The 21481-nt window shown below is 39.1% G+C and overlaps 1 protein-coding gene across 1 annotated transcript in view; it reads right to left on the bottom strand.

Moving 5' to 3' along the window:
• LOC140136927 (ATP-binding cassette sub-family F member 1-like) overlaps positions 1 to 15120 on the bottom strand; it is a 40388-nt gene extending 25268 nt beyond the window's left edge. The window contains 12 exon segments of the mRNA XM_072158578.1: positions 1984 to 2066; positions 3103 to 3231; positions 4161 to 4237; positions 5073 to 5158; positions 7420 to 7520; positions 8210 to 8320; positions 8816 to 8889; positions 9276 to 9380; positions 9651 to 9818; positions 10133 to 10264; positions 10922 to 11044; positions 14911 to 15120. Of these exon segments, the coding sequence (XP_072014679.1) occupies positions 1984 to 2066; positions 3103 to 3231; positions 4161 to 4237; positions 5073 to 5158; positions 7420 to 7520; positions 8210 to 8320; positions 8816 to 8889; positions 9276 to 9380; positions 9651 to 9818; positions 10133 to 10264; positions 10922 to 11044; positions 14911 to 15028 (1307 nt within the window). The 5' untranslated portion in view covers positions 15029 to 15120.
• Positions 15121 to 21481: the final 6361 nt, after the last annotated feature.

Raw genomic sequence — 21481 nt, 5'->3', positions numbered from 1 at the left:
GTATTTAAAAAAAGTCTCAAATCGCGGCGATATTGCATTGTGATTTGAGTGACGAACTTGCAATTCTAAGTTAGTCCACCCGAGGCCGGGCGCATATTTTTTCCAACCATAGTCGTGGGCGTAATCGCTAAACCCTAAACCGAACACTTAAACCGAACCGTGCGCCCTAACCAACCCTAACCCTTTCCTATGTGTTCTGGGTTGATAATATTTTGCATCCCGTTATGGTTGCAGAAAAAAAAAAAATAAAGCGTCCGGGACATTCTCCTCCGACGGACGGCCTCCCCATGTCTTGAAATCAAATGTAAACACAATGTCAGAGCGCACATGGATGTCAAAGGTCAAGCTTATGTGCGGGGTTTCTGTGCCCTTGAATCTTCTTCAGTGTTCTTTTTCAGCTCCAATGTTATATTTAAAAATGTTGTTAAAACCCATTCACTGATTGAAAAATAAAAATAAATCTATCTATTTTTATAACTGTAATAATTCTGTACATTATAATAAGTTTTTCTATATAAACTAATGTGTATTAAATACTGAAATTCAAAAGCAATAAATTATTAAATATCACGCTACTGATAAATATCCGAGTTTGAACTCTTTATTATCATAGTGAAAGACTAAGTTCCATATATCCACATATAAAAGGAATTTTACTTCTACGATGAGGTTAAAAGGTTGCCCGAACTCATGGGTGACGTCATTGTTTACGGCTGGAGTACCGGCGTCGGTACTCAGCTGCATATTACCTGGCAGGTGAGTACCAATGTCGGTACTCGGAGTACCTTCAAAGTACCTACGCCACGAGGTATTAAGTGAGTTGCAGCCGGCTTGCTGGGCCACAAGGGTCTGGTGGCGGACGTGGGTACTCGAGAGTAGCAGCGCTGCTACTCTCATGAGAATCCCGTAGTGTAGTGTTTACCTCTTCATGTATCACATATTATAGATGCACTGGTTTTCCATGCATTTATAATATGTGCTACATGAAGAGGTAAATATTAGTTAATGGTTTGCATATTAAAAATAACAAACTGTAATTTGTTCATAATTTTTTCCAATTTTTTTAAAATTAACTGTGAATGATCCTTATGATCCTATCGGATTTTTCCGATTTTTGTGACCTTTGACCTCAAAAATCAGAACAAATCCGATTAAATCGGAACGGTTGGCAGGCATGTTAGGACCTCAAGAGTTCCGAGGACCTAAACATGGGTCCTCAGATTATTTACTTTGTTTTAACGGTTCAAAAATGGCAGGTCCTCTCCTTTATGTTACAGCAAAATGTATACGGTATTACCATTCGTGTGAGAACTTGGTATGAATACACACTGATATACCGATAACTTTTGGTCATCATTATTCAGGTCCTTGGATATATATAATATGCATAATGCAAGCAGGTGTATGGGGGGTGTGTGTGTAGTGTGGGGGGGGGTATATGGGCACAGTGGTGTAACGTCATAGGAGCACATGCCCCCCAATTTGATTGAACAAATTGCCCCCAACTGATTGCAAAAATTATAAAATTGCAGAAAAACGGCTTGTGCCCCCCCAATCATGGTCGGTGCCCCCAATCATGGTCAGTGCCCCCCACCGCTTCGCCACTGTATGGGCACATATTTCCTTGCTTGTGAGTGGGGACTGGGGGTGTATGTGCTCCTGTACATAGACATACCACCTAGACCTATGAGTGCCCATCCATAACCATAGCAGTAGGCGAAGCCACGTATCCAAGATGACTTTGGTCGGGCGGTCGGACGCGGAGAAATAAGCGTTCATGCCTGGAGAGAAAGACGCGCTCGTTTGCGTGATCGCTCGCGTCAAATGCAACATGTTCCATAGACGCAAACATTATCTGCTTGCTTGGGTCCGGGTATGCGTCCTTGTCAAAGTCGTTGCTAAGCAGTGTCGGCTTCACTACGCGAACCAAAGTCACTGGTTTATGTACTTGTTTGTCTGGGCTCCTGTACGTGTGCTACTCACCTTGCTAATGATACTCTCATTCTCCAGCCTCCAGAGAAATCTTGAGTTGCTTTCTTCTGCATTTGTGGTGTGAACTGAAGACCCTGTACAACATACACACGGATAAAATAGTGAATATTCTCAAGTCATCCAGTCATTAGAATCACATAGTTTTCAATTAAATCAAATACTGGAAATAAAATTTTTTTTTGCAACTTGCTATGTTGCGTCTGAAACCATCAGACTTAATCAGACAACTGACCCGCTAGCCATCTCAAAGTGTCATATGACCAGCCCAGCGAGTCAGATGCCTGATGAAGTCTGATGGTTTTAGACGCAACGTAGCAAGTTGCCAAAAATGTAAGTTCCGGTATTTGATTTAATTCAAAACTTTGTGATACATACGGATTTTTGTCAATGATTTGTTGATTTCAATTTTGTTTCAATTTCATCTTGACGATTTCAATGTAACTCACATTTCTTACTTTGTCTGTCTGTCTGTCTGGGTGTCTGTCTGTCTCTATCTCTCTACCTCTCCCTCTATCTTGATCTCCACCTCTTTCCTGTTAATCCATTTCTTTTCTTTGTTTTATTTACTTGACCCTCACCATCACACTTCTTCTTCTTTATAAGTGCCTCCCTCATATGTATGAGTATTATCGCATTGCGTACAGACAAGCTGTACTTATTTTTACTCTGGAACCTAGAGTAGATGAGTGTATTTTTGAAGTACAGTCAACAGTACCGGGATGATCCCCCGCTCTTTTCGAATAGTCTGTGACATTTTTTAACGTGCACACTACATTAATGTGAGAAAATATGCATGTACACAGGACCGACAGCTTAAAGTGCCCTCCGAAGCACTAAGCAAGTAGAGTGAAGTGCCTTGTTCAAGGACACAAAGAGCCAGCCGAGCTCAGGTGGACCTGGGATTCGAACCCTTGACCCTTGGATTCACAGTCCAACGCCTTAACCGCTAGGCCACGCTCACTTATAGCATTTATATTTGCCCTGAAAGTATAATCCCCATGTATGTCATATAACCTCTAATACCCTCATCCCATTGTGTCATTCAATTAACAGCAGCAATTCATCTGTCATCTGGAACTATCCATTCCATAATCTATCTATAAGACTTACAGCAAGGATTCTCCTGGCTCTTGCTTCTGCTGAGTGGACTCCCCTTGCTTCCATTTCTTCATACACTTGTTTTAACCTCTCACTGTTCGAGTCATCACCTGCTTCTGATTCTGCTAGAAGCTTCTTTTCCTGTAAAATACAAACAAAATAAAATCATGCACAATATATAGTACAGGATGAGTATTCTCAATTGGCGAGAGCAAAACAAAAAGCGCACAACAGTTAATAGTGCCCATGCCATTTGTAAATGTACATGACCTCTAGCGGTCACCAGGAGTCAAATCCAAAATGGCTCACATCTTAAAATCAACATTGGACCTTCTACTTCATGTGTGGAAATTCTCATACTCCTAACTTAAAAGTGCACAATAGCTCCCTGTTTGGGAGCTTAGCAGCTGTACTACCGTAGAATTCCGTCTAGAAGCATATATGCCTCTAAACGAGTTTTTTTTTGAACGAAAGATATGAAAGACCAATACCCTTCTCAAAAACATTGCAATAGATTGGTCTTACAAATATACATGTTTGTACAGCCGCCTTTATCAGTAATATAGTTGTTCAAACTCCAAATAACATTTTTGTTGAGAGTGTCTGCCTCTTGTCTCTTGTGTCAAAAAAACCTCGTTTAGAGGCATATATATGCTTGTAGACGGAATTTTACTGTATATCATTTGGTAAATTTTGGGTCAATTTCAGCCATTTTTGGTCACTCTGTAAATTACTCAATGATGACACAGTGACATCAGTTCAATTCTTTGTTAGGGCATGTCAGGGAGTCAATAAAGTCAACAAAATTGCAATTTAATTCAGGTTCCTAACCAAACCTATCATTTGTTTACTTAAATATATATTTTACTAATTAAAACAAAGTTCTTGAAACTAACCTATAATTGATTGAAGGTGAATTTGAATCCGTAATTCTTACTTGGGGATGAAATCAAAACTCAATCAGTGGTTGCCTGATGGTTCCGTCCGGTTTCCTATTGTTCTAAACAATGGCTACCGGATGGAACCAGGGGGAACTGGCGGTCAGCTGTTGGTCGAGTTTTGATACCTACCTCTGCTAGTAAATCTAATCTCTTCTTATCTGAATTTAGCACTGACTCAAATGCAGGTGTACTGTCTGCCTTCACCTCTGAAATAACAAATAAACACAGCTGTGGTCATTGGTTCCAGTCATTTTCGCAGGAAGTACAACATCAATGGCAGATTAGGTCCCCCCCCCCCAAAAAAAAAAACTGGACCCACTACATTTCTTTTCAATTTTCAAACAAATGACCACTTTCCTAACAGCTCTCTATATACAATAAATCACACCACCTTGGAAAGGGGGTTGAAAAAGATGAAACTTATAATCATCTTCTATTTCCCGATGGTGCTACTGTAGAAAGGAGGGATTTACGACTATACTACTACCATTGTGGCACCCACAAAACAGAGTGGAAAATGGCATGTTCGTGGTAAATGCAACAAAATTACACCTGTAAGGGCATCATCAAGCAAGAATCTGTTGAAATTCTATCATAATTAGACAATGAAATGGATGAAAGTTTGAGTCATAATAGCTTTTGTCCATTCAATTTAAAAGTGATAGTCACAAACATGACTGATGAAAGTTTTAAGCTTACTCACACATTATGGCATGGAAATGTTTGCATTTTGCCAATTTTTCACAGAAAAATCAGAGGAGGTATTTATTAGAGGGGTAGTGTTTATTACAGCAATACAGTATGTGTCATTGGCCCCTGAACATGTTTAAATGTAACCTCTTGGCAGTTTTGTTTTAAAATATTCAAGGGCCATAAGTGCATAGGAGGTTTTCCCTGCCCAACAACACTCAATGTATTTTCCCCCTCTTTTCCCTTATCTTTTTACTTGAAACTATCAACAGCATATAGTTTTTTGTGATGAATTATGTAACTACAGTTTCACTCCAAAACAAGCCATTATAAAGCTGACTGCTTGCTTACCCTGTTCACACAGTAACACATCTATATTGGGTGGAATTGCTAACACTCTGCTGGCTATATGATTGAGTAATGTGGTCTTTCCATGTCTGTAAATGAGATCAACGGATAAAATTATTTTGCAAAATTATTTTTCAGTTTATTTTATTAAAATCCTCAGAATATAGAAAATGGCAAAGGAAGTAACCAGCATTTAATTCCAAGTTATTTTCCCTGCTTGTTTTCTGTAGACAAGGGGCAGTCTTCAGTGAACGGCTCTTTTCAGAGCCACCAAAACCTTTAAAATTAGCAAATAGGCGAGATCTGCTTATTCTCTGTTGACAAAGGGCAGTCTTCATTGAACGGCTCTTTTCAGAGCCATCAGTAGGCAAGGGGCGGCCTACATGTCTCATTCTTAGGTACTTTGTCCTGAAGAAGTCAAAGCTACTCCTGATGAAAGCTTGACAGTTCTAAACTTGTCCGACGGAGAACCCGTAAAAGCCTATCCCACAATTTCAATAAAAATGTTTTTCAAAAATCATATGCAGTCCTCTTCTCATTTAATCCTCTTTTTTTATTTTAATATACATTCAGATGTAAGATGATATGAGCAAAACCATGATTAATGCATTTTAACACCTAGGCCTATATTTGCCCAACAATAATGCTGTGATTCAATATAAAGAATTCATACACTCTTAGATAGCGAGAACCAATCAGAGCAAGCGTTAGAAAAATCCAAACCATGCATTGATTGTGTCTAATTGCACTCCAGCGTACTACGCGCAGTGCTTTCAGCAGCATTCGCGCCTCGTAGGCTTGATTCATTTTTCGGGCGGGTTGATGCATTTACATTTGGTTCTATTTTCCAATATTTTTAGTGATAATTTTGTTACAAAAACAGCAAATATCACATGGTTTTTTTTTCTCGTGTATGAAATAGGTTAATGAACTTGTATTACTTTTTGCTCGAGAAATTAGACAAAATAATGCACTTGCGCTGATGTTGATCGTCTAATGCACTCCCCCTTTCCGGGCTCGTGCATTAGACGCATCAACATCAGCGCTGCATTATTTTTGTCTAATTTCTCTTCCAACAAGTAATACGCGTTCATTAACCTATAAATAGAACTGTTGGATAAACGCTGCACCTAATAACTGAAAGGAGTACTTGAATACATAAAAAGTTCTCAGGGGGTGATAATTTGGGATCAGGCGCTTATTAGATTGAATATAGAATACAAAAATAACATATTTATAGGCTAAAAAGTCATGTATCAAAACCCCAACACACATTCATTTTTCCTTAGCATGTCCATTTCAGCTGAAACAGTTAATTCATTTTTTTGTTTTTTTTTTTATAGTTTTTGTCGAAAAATCATGAATTCTGTGAAATATTTTGAAGAAAATTTACTTGATTTGATTATAGGTATAAAATAATTGATATTTGTACAGGGTGAGTCAAAAAAAGTGCAATAGAGCAAAGAATCCATATTTATGTAAGAACCACGTTGAACTTTCCAATTATTGAAAGTTTCTATAAATTTCACACTCAATACGCACCCGTTGTGAAAAAATGAAGTCAATCACATCTACCGTTTAATTTTTATGAGTCCTTTTGCTACGATACCCAATTTCATTATTTGTCCACGAGGTACCATGTATTTTGAATGAGAGCACACAATGCACGATAAAGGCACCAGCTCTGAAACTGACTTTAACTTTTTTTCTGTTCAAACAAACTTTCTAACATTACTTTAAGTCATTCATACCTCACTCGACTTCAACTCCAGTTTTTTTAAATCCCAATATGTCCAACTTACTGGATATTTTATAATTCACTCCACTTCAATTTGCGCGCATTTCATTTCGACATTTGAAAAAATCCGCCTTCAAATGTGTATGTTTTTGATAGAGAATAGAGATAAAGGTAAAATGAAAATAACAACAATTAATGTTTCTTTTCCATAAACAAGACCAAGAAAAATAACAATTTGGGTGCTCCATTTTATTTCAATGCCAATGAGGTTAATAAAATAGCAGTTGATCCAAATCTACCTTACACAGAGTGGGCTGACATTCAAATTTTAGATGTTTCTTGGACATATATTAAAATTGGGTATCGCTATAAAATGTGTCATAAAAACAAAACGGTAAATGCTAATTCATTGGTTTTTTCACACAAGGTCACTAATGGATATATCATTTATAAAATGTTTTAAAACCTAAAAGGTTCAAATCGGTTCTTAAATAAAAATGGATTCTTTTCTCTATTGCACTTTGTTTGACTCACCCTGTACTTTCAATCATATACATGCTGTGAACTCTTGTACATTCATTTTGGGCTTTGAGATATAACTACAGTACATACCCATTGGGTCCTACTAGACCATATCTTCTGCCTGCTGTTATATGAAGTGAAGCATTGACAAATAGGTCCTTACCAGCAGCTGAGATGGAGAACTTCTCAACCTACAAACAACACAACATCTCTTGTTACTTTGCTATGTTAACCCCATGAGCATTACCTGCCGATCCAACATTACATCCCCGCGCCTGTGCAATTACGCTCACGCGGGGAAGTAGTAAAACTTCCGCACCCCTACTACCACACTGCATCTCGACTCCGCATGTCACCGTTCCTTCAGACGTAGCATTATGCTACACAACGGCGATTCTGCAGATGCGTTTATCATGAAAAGGCTGCAGTTATTTTGCTGATGGATAATAACACACAAATTTGACGTTTTATGAAACAAAATGTTATTTATGGAGTGTTAAAAAAAATTGTAATAATATAGGCCTAAATGTAAATTGATTCAACAGTAATCTTCCAATAAAATCAGGTAAGCAAAATATTATTATTAAGCTTAATTTTACTGGCTGGCACTCGGACTGGTACCAGTGTGTTTTGTTTACGATTTTACCGTGATAGTGAAAATATTTATGAGGTATAGTACAACAAATACAACATGTTCCACTTCGGAGAAGTATTCAAAACTACTGGTCCCTCGATGTTGGATGATTTGACTACTTCCCTCCGCTGACGTGTCGGGAAGTAGTCAAATCATCCAACATCGAGGGACCAGTAGTTTTGAATACTTCTCCGAAGTGGAACATGTTGTATTTGTATATTATGTCATGCTGACTTTAAATAGTACCTTGATGTCAGTAGCGTTATCCAGCACAGCCCCCTTGGCACCGCTCTCTTGCTGCGAGACAGAAAACTGTGACAAATCACCCGCTTCTTCCATTTGTTTACGAAACTCCTCCTGAAATGGAAAATAAGTAATGTCTTAATGTCTTATTTTCATGCTCTGATTATGATTGAAAAAAAAAATACCAAAGCCAAAATTGTGCATTTGAATGTCCCATTGCTGTGTGAAAAATGAAATGAGTTAACCCACATGGATATATTTTGGCTGGCTCACATAATCCAAACCAAACATCTTTAAACCATATTCAGATCATGTTGCTGCAACAAACCAAATTATTGATTCCTCCACTGCGACAATCAAAGATATCCCAGATGGATCAAAGAATGCATAAAAACAACCACAGTACAGCATTCAATCTTTGTCACATTTTATAACCATTTTGATCCAAAACAATTCTAGAAACACTACATCTTCTAGAAACACCACCAGTGCTACTGTGTCAAGTCATCACTCATGACTAATAAACCAGATAAGTACATTTTCGAAACTTAAAGTTTAAATTGATGTTTTTATAAAACTTCAGCTACAAATTGAAAGAATGATACATACCTGCTTTTTGAGTTTCTTCAGGTCTTTTTTACTCATCTTCTTTTCTTTAGCTGGTTTTGCTTCTTTCTTTTCATCTACCCAAAAAAAGGAAAGGCAAACATTTTGTTAACATTTTGTTAGAGAGAAAAGCAAGCAAGGAAGCAAACATTCCATTTGCTCCACATGCTTTCCTTAAAATCAAACTCATCAGAATCTTATTCATTGTGGAAAAGCCAACATTTTTGTTGCTGAATATTCTAAATATGTGAAACATGTTGTGAGGTTAACTAGGACACAACTGTGTTGAACTGCCTAATTGCCAAAAGGATAATCTGTCTTAAAAATTACACATAGGTTTGTCAATCAATCAATCGGAGGGATGGGGGTGGATAAGTTTTCTCACTTTCTTGTTGTAATTTGACAATGCCATTATGCCAACAAAATTAAAATAGCGATTTGGATTTGTTTATTGTTGCTTTACCTTGTGTGGATTCTTTTGATTCTTTGCTCTCATCTTGTTTTTCTGCCGCCTCCTCCTCCTGCTCCATCTCCTCATCATCCATATCACCCAATACCGCAAAGCCACCTGCTGAGTCAAAATAGCCAATTCATATATACTGTGCACAAAAAGTATCTGAACACTTAAAACAAAAGGACACTAAAACTAAATTACAAAATAAAGTACGGCATGGAGAATTTTGTTCTGTGTATTTTGATTCCTCATTTGGTACAATACGACTTGATTTTCATAACTTAATCAATTGTTAAAAAAAGAACTTTTCAAAAGTGACAAAATTTGCATTAACTTTTCCCTCAAAGCACTCAGATTTAACATGTATTTATGTATGATACTGACCTTTAGATGCTCCTGACACTACCGGTTGCTCTTCTTCTTCCTCCTCCTCCTCCATCTCATCATCCAGTCCTAATGCAGCAAACTTATTAGCAATTTTGTCATCCTCATCATCATCATCATCTTGCCGACGACCTTTCCCTTTCTTTTTCTTGTCTTTTTTCTTGCTCTCTGGAGTTAAAAATAACATGAATAAAGTATTTGTGGCGTTAATTGAAATTCACAAACAGGATTAGGCTGGATGAAAATATTTATGTGTTTCCCATTACCTGACCAACCCCATCTTATATACCCTGCAACCCAGTGTTTCTGATTACCTGTCCAGCCCCATCACATACTCTGCGACACAAAATATTTTTGAGTGCTAGAATAAAAATATATTTAAGCTCATTGTTGATGAGACAAATGCAGCAAAAAAGCCAAAAATAGCAGAAGGGAAAGAGTAGCATTTGTTGCAACAGTCACAAAGTGTTATGTTTACTTACTGTTACTTTTGACAGTCATATCCTCGTCATTTTCTTCTTCGGGTTCTTTCGGTTCTTCTGGTGCATCATTCAATTCTTCATCTAACCAATTCTTCAGCTTGCCACCACGCTTTTTGTCTTTCTTCTTGGACTCTATTACAGTAAACAATGGTATAAAAGAAACAATAATTGTACTAGATACACAAATGAATTTGCTGCTGATGCATTTAATTTAAGGATCGCCAAGGTTTTCCATGGTGCTACATTGCGGCAAATTTTTTTTTTAAAAGCGCATTGATTTATAGTGCGCTACGCACAGGCACAACGCCTAGACGTTGATCCACAAGCCTCAGCACACTTTACAGGTTGTCGCTGACCACTACGGCCCCACATCATTCCACAAACCATTAAGCAACAAATCAGGGACTTTGCTGCTTCAAGAGCGCACACCCTAGGCATTCCACAAATGACCATCGCAGGATCAGCTCCCCGAGTTTCGTACAGGTTACAACGAGACAAATTAGCAGCGAGTTCCTTGTCCAGGGGAATGTCAAGCTAATTCAATTTTTCCACGTGAGCGCACTATGCACCGCCAGGGTTCGAACCCGCAACCTCTCGCACCACAGTCGAACGCCTTATTGATTGAGCTAACTTGACTGCTGATCAGGAAACTTGAACGCTGTCCACGTTTTGGCCTGAGCCTGATTTTTCGCGCAATTTTCGACAAAAATAATAATTGAAATTATATGGATTCATTGCAACCCATATAAATTTTGAATAATGGGATGCGAGGGTAATAGAATTACTTACTTTTGACACTCATTTCCTCATTATTTTCGTCTTCCAATCCTTCTGGTGCATCATCCATGTTCTCATCTTCTTCTACCTGATTCTTAGCCTTGCCACCACGCTTCTTGTCTTTCTTCTTGGATTCTAGCATTATAAACAATGTTAAAATAAATAAATTGCAATGGTTAAAAAAAATATGTAAAATGAACAAAAAAAACATTTGATTAATGTCTATGTATCTACATGTAAACAACTGTTAAGAGGCAAGATTCAAAGCATTTTGAAAATTATATGCAGCAACAATGCAAAGTACACTATACGAGTCGAGTTCAGTTGACCAAAATGGTAGCTCCTGGTCACCTCAGATTCTAGTTCCAATAATTGGAACTCACGTTAGTCCTCAAACGTTCGAAATTTGTAGACTTTACTACAACTACCTCAGATTCATATCACTCATGCGTAATGACGTCAGTATCAAGCTGCTCATTAAATATTAATGAAACTGACCATGTGGTCACAATCGGTGGATCGGAGTGGTTGGAATTAACGCGACGTGCTTGACCTTACAGTGGTCAGAGATATGCATATAAATATATATTCATGTTTAAATGGCTGCTGGCTAAACAGTGATGCGGATATAGTATTCATCACCGGGACCGATGTTTGTACCGGGGAATTTCAGACACAGAGACTTCTACAAAATCGTCCAAAGGTAACCAAAGGGTTGGGGATTGCATTTTTAACTATCACTAAATGTTTTGGAATTGAGGTCGGCTAAAAAGTAGACCATTTCGGGGACTGTAATTGGTGTACATGTCACATTTTGAACAGTGAGCGAGAAGTGACCAACTTGGCTGTCAGCACAAGTATTGGGCCTTGCGCAGAATACCACTGAATAAGGATACCCGTTAATACAGCTCAGCTTCAGTCAGTCTGCTCTGAAGTACAAAGTACCGACGCAGACGCATACATTCATTACACTGTCACTGATTGTCATGATTGTGCCGACTTTGAAGGCATGCATACCTCAGCAGAGACGCAGTACTGCGCATAGTGCCGTACTATTATGCTGACTTTCCTATTCGGAGAGGATGACAATTTCGACCTTACAAACAGAGAGGTAGACAAAAGACCGTTCCGCTTGTCCAAACACTGGAGTATCAGAAGGATGGTCCACAATAGCATGATTCACGTAACATGAATAGGGATTAAAAAGCTGTCAAGTAGAACCATGTCCAATTTGCCATCAAGATTTCATATGGAAACAGTTCAGAGTTCAGACTAGTCAGAATAATCAGACCCAGAACAAAATATTAATTTCTGACATGATCGTGTTCTGGGTCTGAACTGTTTCTATTCAAAATCTTGATGCGAAATTGGACAAAAGAAGCACATGGTCCTACATGTACTTCACAGTTTTTTAATCCCCTATTCATGTTGCGTGAATCACTCTATAGGTGACCCCGGCCATCCAGGTACTTCTTTTACATGACGCTACAGTGCCTACTACACTTACCGCTTTTCAACCCACAATAGACCGTGGAGCAGTGCGACTAGTTGAAGACTTGTAGCAGAGTCTGTTCAGTCTGTTTACATTTTGTTTTGACCGCGAATCGAGCAAATTCTGGGCCGATTTCGGTAAAATAAAGGTTAAATACTTGGTGAAAAGTGCATTTTATGTGAAGCTGAACACATGAACATACATGTACATGTAGAGGAGAGTCTTTATTTTTGTTGTTGGCTGGAGGCCCCATGTCGAGAAGTTATAGAAATGGTAGTATTTTGGCCGATTTGAAAAGGGACAAACCACAGAAAACTACAAATTTGACTTCTGAATCGGATTTGTTGTCAAATGCTTGTGACGTCACCTCCGGGGTCACCTCATGTGGACTATACCTGATCTCATGTAGCAATACCTTGGTATTGCTACATGATTCGGCGAGTATATATCAGCAATAGCGAATAAATGGTCGTTTTTTACTCTGTTCAAAACGTCACATGTACACCAAATACAGCCCCCGAAATGGTCTACTTTTAGCGTGCCTTAACTCCGAAACAGTTTAGTCAAAGTTAAAATGCGATCCCCAACCCTTTGCTTACCTTTGGGCCGAAATTTGTTGTAATTTCCGCTAGCTCCGTGTTGAAAAATGTCCGGTACTTGCCCGGTACAAACATAGAAATGGCCGCATTGCTTCAGTCCTGATATGAATATTTCTTCCCTAATCCAATGTTTCCAACGTGGGCATCACGATGATAGTCTCCTACATACAACCAGATTGTGTCAGCCTGACGCTCGTCGATCCTAATCGCTAAAGTGAGGACAGCGTGAGCTCTTACCTGCATAAGAGGCTGTTGTTGTGCACACGTCACGCATATATTACGGCATGGCAGCAGACAGGTTGCGCTGTCCTCTGACCCTGAGTGTTCGTCACGTAGTCAGACCGTGACCTGAGTACACTGTGGATGCGACTGGGAGCCGCCATTTTGCAACGTGGTATCTACTCTTCAGAAAAATTACTTTTGTTGACGTTTTATATCAAACAATTTTCGATAACGGATTTCTACTAGGATTTCAATTTTTTATTAATGAAGGTGCATGTAGTTTTGAGGAATAACACGGGATGTTTTGAGTTTTATTTCAACTGGTGGTGTAGGAAGGTGAGTGAATTCGTGAATGAGGCCGGGAATGAGATTTTCTTGTTTCAACGATCCGATAGTAGGATACGAAACGTAGGCTAAAAATGTCTATTGACCGCTATTGACGTCATTCATTCGCCATGTTTACATGAAAACATTAGCTGCTGCGAGGTCAGTGTCGCACAGTGTCTTCGACCCTATATCTTCATGGCAGGAATCGCCATGGTAGGTTAAATCCACAGCCACGATTAGCCATTTGGTTCAAACCTTTAAAGCTCTTTTAAACTAATAATTAGTCGAGGGACATAACTAAGGCTACTCACAATAGCCGGGTAATCGATCTTGGTTGTGCGTGATTAAGCTTGTATACCCCATTGAGGTCAATGGTCATCGACTTTTATACTGCCTACAGTGAGTGCAGCTGTACTACACGCTGCACGCTGTAGTCCATTCAGGACCAACGCAATATAAAATGGTCAAATTTTTAGTTCAAAGCGCACGGCCAATTTTCAAAGCGCATTCTAGCGACTATCATATCTGTTCAACACGTATTTCCAAGTTTATGAGACCAAATCTGGTTTCTTGAGAAAAAAATCATGACGGAGATATTCATCATTTTCTAACCCGGTATCAGAAGATTTTCGTCTGATATCAAAATCGTGCATAGCAATTCACGTGTATCGATCCCGTGTATTCATTTTAGTGTCGCTTCTGCACCAAATAATTATTAGCCAGGCGGTGTCGATGTGTGTCGTTCAATTCGTTTATACCTAAATTCCTTTCAGGATATTCTGATTTCATTTATTTATAATGTGTTCGAACGTCCACCATACAAACTCAAAAGTATGAATGCAAGGTGTTATTGCTGACAATAGAAACGTTGTGGCAACGTCATTAAAAACAGGTATGTACTACAGCTAGACGTTCTTTCCCTGAAACGTGATACAGGCTAGTATTAAGCCAGTCTAATTGTGGACCATCCTTTTGATACTTGAGTTGAGTATTTGGACAAGCGGAACAGTAAAATTGACAGGCCCTTTGTCTACCTCTCTGTTTGTAAACAAACGAGGAGGTCGAAATTGTCCTCCTCTGCGAATACGAAAGGCAGCGTAATAGTACGGCACTAGTTCAGACCCAGAACACAATCATGTCAGAAATTAATAATTTGTTCTGGGACTATTCGGACTACACTGCGCACTGTTTTTGCGCTGTATATGCGCGCGTTGTCACATTGTACTTCGAGTGGACAAACTGTTGTACACACAAACATGACAAACGTTGTTACAATACATGCTAATGTAGTAATGATGCTTACTATTAATTGGTTAAGCTTAAATTTGTTAAGCTTAAATTACATGAAATGCATTGTTTACCTTTTTTGTTCATTTCGCCGGCGCCAAGCCCATCATCCAATTGTTCGTTTCCTACCCCAAAATCTGCATCATCGTCGGCACCTCGATTTTTTCCTTTTTTCTCCCTTTTCTTCGGCATTTTTTCACTACTGGCCTCCAAAACACGAAATTTCTACTCCAGATTGATTGATCAAGTTGTTTTCCTGCGATTTCGCAATAAATCTTACACATGTGTTTTGCACATGCGCAGTTAGTTCAATACTGCCCAGGGGTTAGTCTCCTACACAGCCAGTTTGCGTCGGTCTGACACTCGTCGATCCTCCTAACAAACAGTCTGCAAAAGAGCACATATAACGACTCTTCTGATTGGTTCCCCATATTTCGGGGAAACGGAAGTGACTGTTGACCTGATCAATTTGAGTTGACCTTTGAACAGCTGATTGATTTCGTTCGCCGCAGCACGATCTGTCAACGCGAGCAGATTTGATTGAAAATTGAACGAATTTTCAACATCTATTTGGTAATTTAGAGCACGAAAGAAAATCTCAAGACGAGAAAGTAAGTACTTAACGAACTGATTTCTGTTGATTTTATTGATACAGCTCGACAGGCGCAGGCTAGGTCCATAGTCCCGTCTAAAATTCCTGCATGATACATCTGTACATTACAATGTTTACATCATTTCACATTTGTACATGGCACACATGTATACTATTACACTGGAATATTATAAATATATTATAATACTAGCCATTGCATGCATGCATGATACTCTACATACTGATTCTGTCTGATGGCATGGCGTTTGGAGTACATGAGTAAACAAAATTTACTCAGTCTGTCTCAGTCATTTGTTGGAACACACTTGTCTGATATTGCAGAGGTGATCTGCTGATGTGGAGTCAGTGGAAATTTACAAATTAACTTTGTGCCGTACATAACACATTGTTAGCTCTGACTTTGCAACATCACGGTACGTACGGGCTCATCAAAGGCTTACTACAACATATTATACTTAGGGATTCTTCGGGGTTCTGGATGTGGTGCGAGGTGACTGCGGCCTTCAAACAGTGTTAATTTATAAACGTTTGATTGTGTGTGTGTAATTACACAATACACATGAACGCTTGTACGAGAAGTGTAGCTTCAATTTGTCACAGATAGCTTCACACTATTTAAAGACGAGTCCTGAGCTATCAAAATCTAGTACTTAGAAATCAATGGCTAGGGAATCTGTAAGTAAATACAGCCAATCACTGCTGGAGATTGTATCAAAAATGTTGCTAAAATTGCAGTTTGCACTTCAACTAAATATTAGACTGTTAAAAATAGGCAGCATTTCCTTAAAATACACAGTTGCATGACTCAATCAAATTTTAACTTGCATCAAAATCAGCAGAAATATTACATGTCAGTGCTGATTGGCAGATCCACTGAAATAATGATAGCAAATGGACTCGAGCATGATAGCATCGAATGCGTACAAAGCTGTACATGTAAAACTATTGTGTGCAAATTTGAAGCTAGAGTTCTCAAGTAAGTAGTAAGCAAACGTTACTGTCTCGATTCTCGAATGGTACAAATCCTGGTCCCATGGGAGTATGGTGGGAATATTTTTTTTTCACTTGTGAAGTACCCGATTTTGGCATTCTGAATCTAATTCAAAATTAGTAACAATTTTATCTCAGTATTATTAAATCGGATATTGTACCGTGACGTCGGCCAGATATTTTCGATATTGGTATTGGATCGGATATCAGTCCAAAAAAAATTTTAATTATTTTTTTTTGCAAAGTTTTCTGCAACTTTGAAGAACCACTGGACCTATTCTGAGGTGCTAGCATAGTTAATTTGAAGAAAAAAATTTGGAAAAAAATTACGAAAACATTACAGTTTGTTATCCAATTATATGCAAACTATCAACAAATGTTTACCTCTTAGCTCTTCATCTATTAGGCCTACATAATTATTATAAATGCATGGAAAATTGTAATTGTTTCTGATCTTAGCACCTCAGAATAGGTCCAGTGGTTCTTCAAAGTCGCTGGAAAACTTTGGGAATTTTTTTTTTTAATTGAATTAAATTTTTTTTTTAAACTGATATCTGATCGGATCAGATATTGGCCGGTATTATTTACTTCGATATCCAATGGGTAGACAGTTCTGCCATATCGGTTGAGGCCTAGAGATAAATCAGGTTTAGCTAGCTCAAGTTGAGTGCCGGTTAATATACCATATCCAATTAGAGCGCCAGCTCAGGGCACAATTTTTTAGCAAACATGAGGAATTGGTAAATGGGGATATACCCTAAAAAGTTTTTTACTCATTTTATGATGAAAACATCATTTGTGAGAAAAAACTGCTATTTATTAAATCATTAATTTGTGTATTTGGTTTGCAGTTGACCAAGATGACATCTGATGAACAACAGTAATGGAGGTGGCTTGATGCAACACAATCTTGGGTTTCTGACAGACAGTGACCTGTTACTTTGTAAGTAAAAACATTCTTAATGTCAACTCATTTTTTCCTTTAGAATCATGCCAACAGCAAAACACCATAGAGTATTTTGGTGAAATTAAGAATGGTGGAATATAAATAAGCCTAGATAAGACAAGCAACTAAAAAACTGGAAGAGGCTACATTACGCTAAACAATCACAGAAAGGCTTGAAAATGTGAAAAACATAATCTATGGCAGCACATTAAAAATGGCTCTTTTTACTTGTTTTTGATTTGAAAGAAAAAATACTAAATCCCCATAATGTCACTGATTCAATGATACGTAATGAGACGTCTCAGCTCTCTACCCAGGGAGCAGGGATGGTCCACCTGCATCGGGAAGATATAAAAACCTCATGGGTGTCAAACAGTTCAGTGGGGTCAAATAAACACCCCTAGGGTGGACACGTAAAGAAATCTTCTGCACGGGGCCTACAACAGGGGGGTCACATGTGGGGGGGGGTCCATAGTAATTTTTGCTCAAAGTATATCGTGTTTGGTGTCAAATGAAAGGAAATTTAATTTCAAACACAGAAAGTGGTGTTCGTTTTGTCAATTTATCATCCTGCAAAGAGTTACACTTGATTTAAGGTGTTCATGTAGGTCTATACTAACCGGTATATAGTAACGGATGATTAAAACGCTAACATGGTTAATGAGGCTATACATCGTGTATATTACTGTCCCCATCTAGAATACTAGAAAATGCTAAAGGTGCCTTAACACTTCCAGCTATTTCAGTGGAATGTTTCATTCTTATAGGAACTACTTTCTGTAAATCCTTTGTCAATATGACCATCATCTATAATATATGGATGACACTACATGTACATTCACATGCACATCAAAGCCAACTTTGTACCTTATGTCTTAGAGCCCATTAAACGTACTAAGCTTAGCTACATTGTGTTATCATGGCAATGTTGAAGTCATACAATAATATCCTATTGGATGTCTTCTTCAGATCCACTTTCTTCTTCATCACTTGACTCCAGTTCACCTGCCAGTTCCATTCCAAGTCTTCTTGCAGGCAGCCTTGCTCGACTACCGTCAGGATGTCCTCTGCAGATTCAGCCGATATTGCAGCGTCTGGATGCTTTTGAACACTTGCAGTTTCTCTCACCTGCAGGAGCAGTTGGTTCCTTTTGACACATTTGGTGGCCATGGTGGATTTCACATTGCTTGTGGAACTACGATCTCCCCCCTCTAAAGTACATCCGCATTCCTTTGCGAAATATGTTGTTTTGTCTATGATGCATGCATTGCAAGTGTCAGGTGAAGGCGAAATGCATCCTCGGTTGGGTGGTAATCTCTATAAGTAGTAGTATCGTTTTTCAGAAATTTGTGAGCCCTGAGCTTGTAAGACTATTACACCGGGCGATGTCATTGCTGGAAGAGTAGACTGAAATGAACAACTGCCGCGCCTGGTCAATGACGTCATCTGTCAAATGGTGGTCAGCCTCAGCAAAACTAGCAAGATGATCCATTGGAACAGTCTTGCTTTTCTCTAACCATGTATAGGTTTTCCTATGAAGAAACGGTAGCTGGCCGTCATTTCTCCTCCACTGATACTGTGGATCAGTGGAAGGGCCTGACACCAGGGTAGCGCTAACTTGCGCCCATGGGGTCATAGGCGCATTCTTTTAGCTTTTGGCGCAAAGAATTACCATTTAGAGGTTGCTAAAGGGTCAATTTAACCCTTTATATCTATTATTGTTTGGCTCCATAGTTTTAAAAATGTGCAATTTTTGATCCCTTGTTTGAAAACCTAACGCTACCCCTGCCTTACACAGATCTGTATCTACAATCCCGGAAAAAATGTGTTCGAACACCCACTGTAATTCCCATGTTCATCTTAGTATAGCGCGCACGCTATATGAGTCACTGGAAACTAAGATTTATAATAGAGTTCTCTCAATGTTCATCTTAAGCATAGCCCCTCCCCTTTCCCCACCAATCAATGTTGGGAGAAGATATGTGAAGATGAGCATATTGGGTATGCCAACATTGTATGGGGGTAGAAGGGGGACTATTTCCAATAAGGCCTTTAAAGTGTTCGAACAATATTTTCTGAGATTGTAGTTTGCCTGCTATTTCATGGATAGGGAGATAGCTCTCCTGGTCAGTTTTCATCCACAACTTGAACCCCATTTCCTGAAGCATGGTCTTATAAGTAGTAGATGCATAACCCAACAACATCAGTGTCATTGGAGTAGATTACTACCCGCTTCACACCTCCCAATTGAGTAGCAAAGACAGCGTGTAGCAACATCCGTGTATCCGCTTCTTCATGAGTTGACATTAGTTGCTTAACTCAGAAAAGATGTAAGGAAGTAATTACAACTTCTCTGCTCAACTGCAATCTCACTTCCATTGGTCAACAGGGTGCATTTTTGTTCCACACGGAAACCTCCTGCAAGAAACAACTTCATCGATCCTAGACATGGGTTGACCATCTCATCACTGACCCACTTCTCACAGAGGTACACCGCAATGCTGATTTGTTGTTAGATACGCTGAAAAAGCTTTGGGATCAGGCGCACAAAATTGGCTGCTCACTTCATACACTTTTCCACCTGTTTCAGCCCATCTGATATACGCTCTGCAGACTTCAGGCTGTTATAATCTGTCGCAACAGAAGTGTATGCTCTCTGTACGCTGGGATAGATTGGACATTAGTGATCTGTATTGGCCAGCAATATCTGGAAAAGGAGCATCTCTGTCAAATGACCACTTGTGAATGGTGCTAACAATGGAATCTGTGGGGCGCCAGATATCTTCAGCAGGTTGCACTCCAGTCTCCTCCTTTAGGGCCTTCACAAGGCAGGATTTTCTGTATTGACCCAAGCTCTCAGACTCAAACTCAGGGTCCATGCTTGCTTGTGGTCAGAGAGAGAGGTGACCAATACTGAGAGATGCAGATATGATGCTGCATTGCTACATTAGGCTATATGATCACCGGCATGTCAAGGATCTGTTCCTGCTGGGGGCTCAGAGGGGCTTTCAGGGTTATGCGGGGGGTTTAATGGCTAAAATCGCCATAACACGGCTGATTTTACATGATTTTTAACAAAGTGCGGGGGGCTTCAACCCGCAAAGCACCCCCAGACACGCCACTGATGATGGCTAGCTGGGTCAAGGACTGGGTTGGGTAAGGTCATTGGCGTCGGGTCTCTGTTACTATAGGCAGAGGGTACTCAGGATAGGAAAAGGTGTCAATTCTAAAGTAGGAGTGGGTCTACAAGAACGTGAATCGTGAAGAGGATCTAGCTACTTGTTATCTATCCAACAACATGGAAAGAATGTGAAACAGCACATCAGATCAGTGTATTGATTGCAAAATTTAACGAAATATGATACCACACATGCCATATATATGCGCAGCTCTACTTCATCTGATAACCCCCACCCACCCATTATCCAGGGTGCCCCCCACCCCCCCCCCCCCACATGGTGGCCCAGTCCAATCAAATGTATGGCATAATTTTAATCATTAATTTACTAATCTTTGTGCAAATAAAAGGCGATTTTGTCACATTATAGTGCACTATATTAAGTATTACGCTGCAAAAATGGGTTTCCGGGGGGCAAACTTTGACCCCCTATAACACCCCCTGTGCAGCTGATTTCAAAACGTGTCCACCCTAGTGATGTAGCCTATAGTCCATAGAATCCATCTATATAGGACACGTTTTTATATCTTGCCAAGTCAGTTTGCATCAAAATATGGGGGTTTGCTCCCTGGGTACTCACTTTATTGGTGAATAAATCTCCATGCAGACATTTATCAGACCCATTTAATATATTATGTTTAATTGTTATTATTGTCTTACAGGAGCATGCATGATGATTTGGAAATTGGACCTTGTGATGGCCACCTTGAACAACTGATTTTTGAATCAACAGACAGAACAGAACTATTATTGCTGATTATTCAGTGGATTATGTAGCCTACTGATTTGTCACATACTTCTCAAATAGCAATTAGATGTAAAGTTACAGCATTCAGCAATTGAGAAAAATCAGACAAAAACACTTGTTTGGCCTGTATGAAAATGAATTGTGCAGAAACACAGAACACAAAATGATTG

This window comes from Amphiura filiformis, chromosome 17 (assembly GCF_039555335.1).
Source record: "Amphiura filiformis chromosome 17, Afil_fr2py, whole genome shotgun sequence".
Lineage (NCBI taxonomy): Eukaryota > Metazoa > Echinodermata > Ophiuroidea > Amphilepidida > Amphiuridae > Amphiura > Amphiura filiformis.
This window is presented reverse-complemented; position numbering and strand designations above follow the sequence as displayed.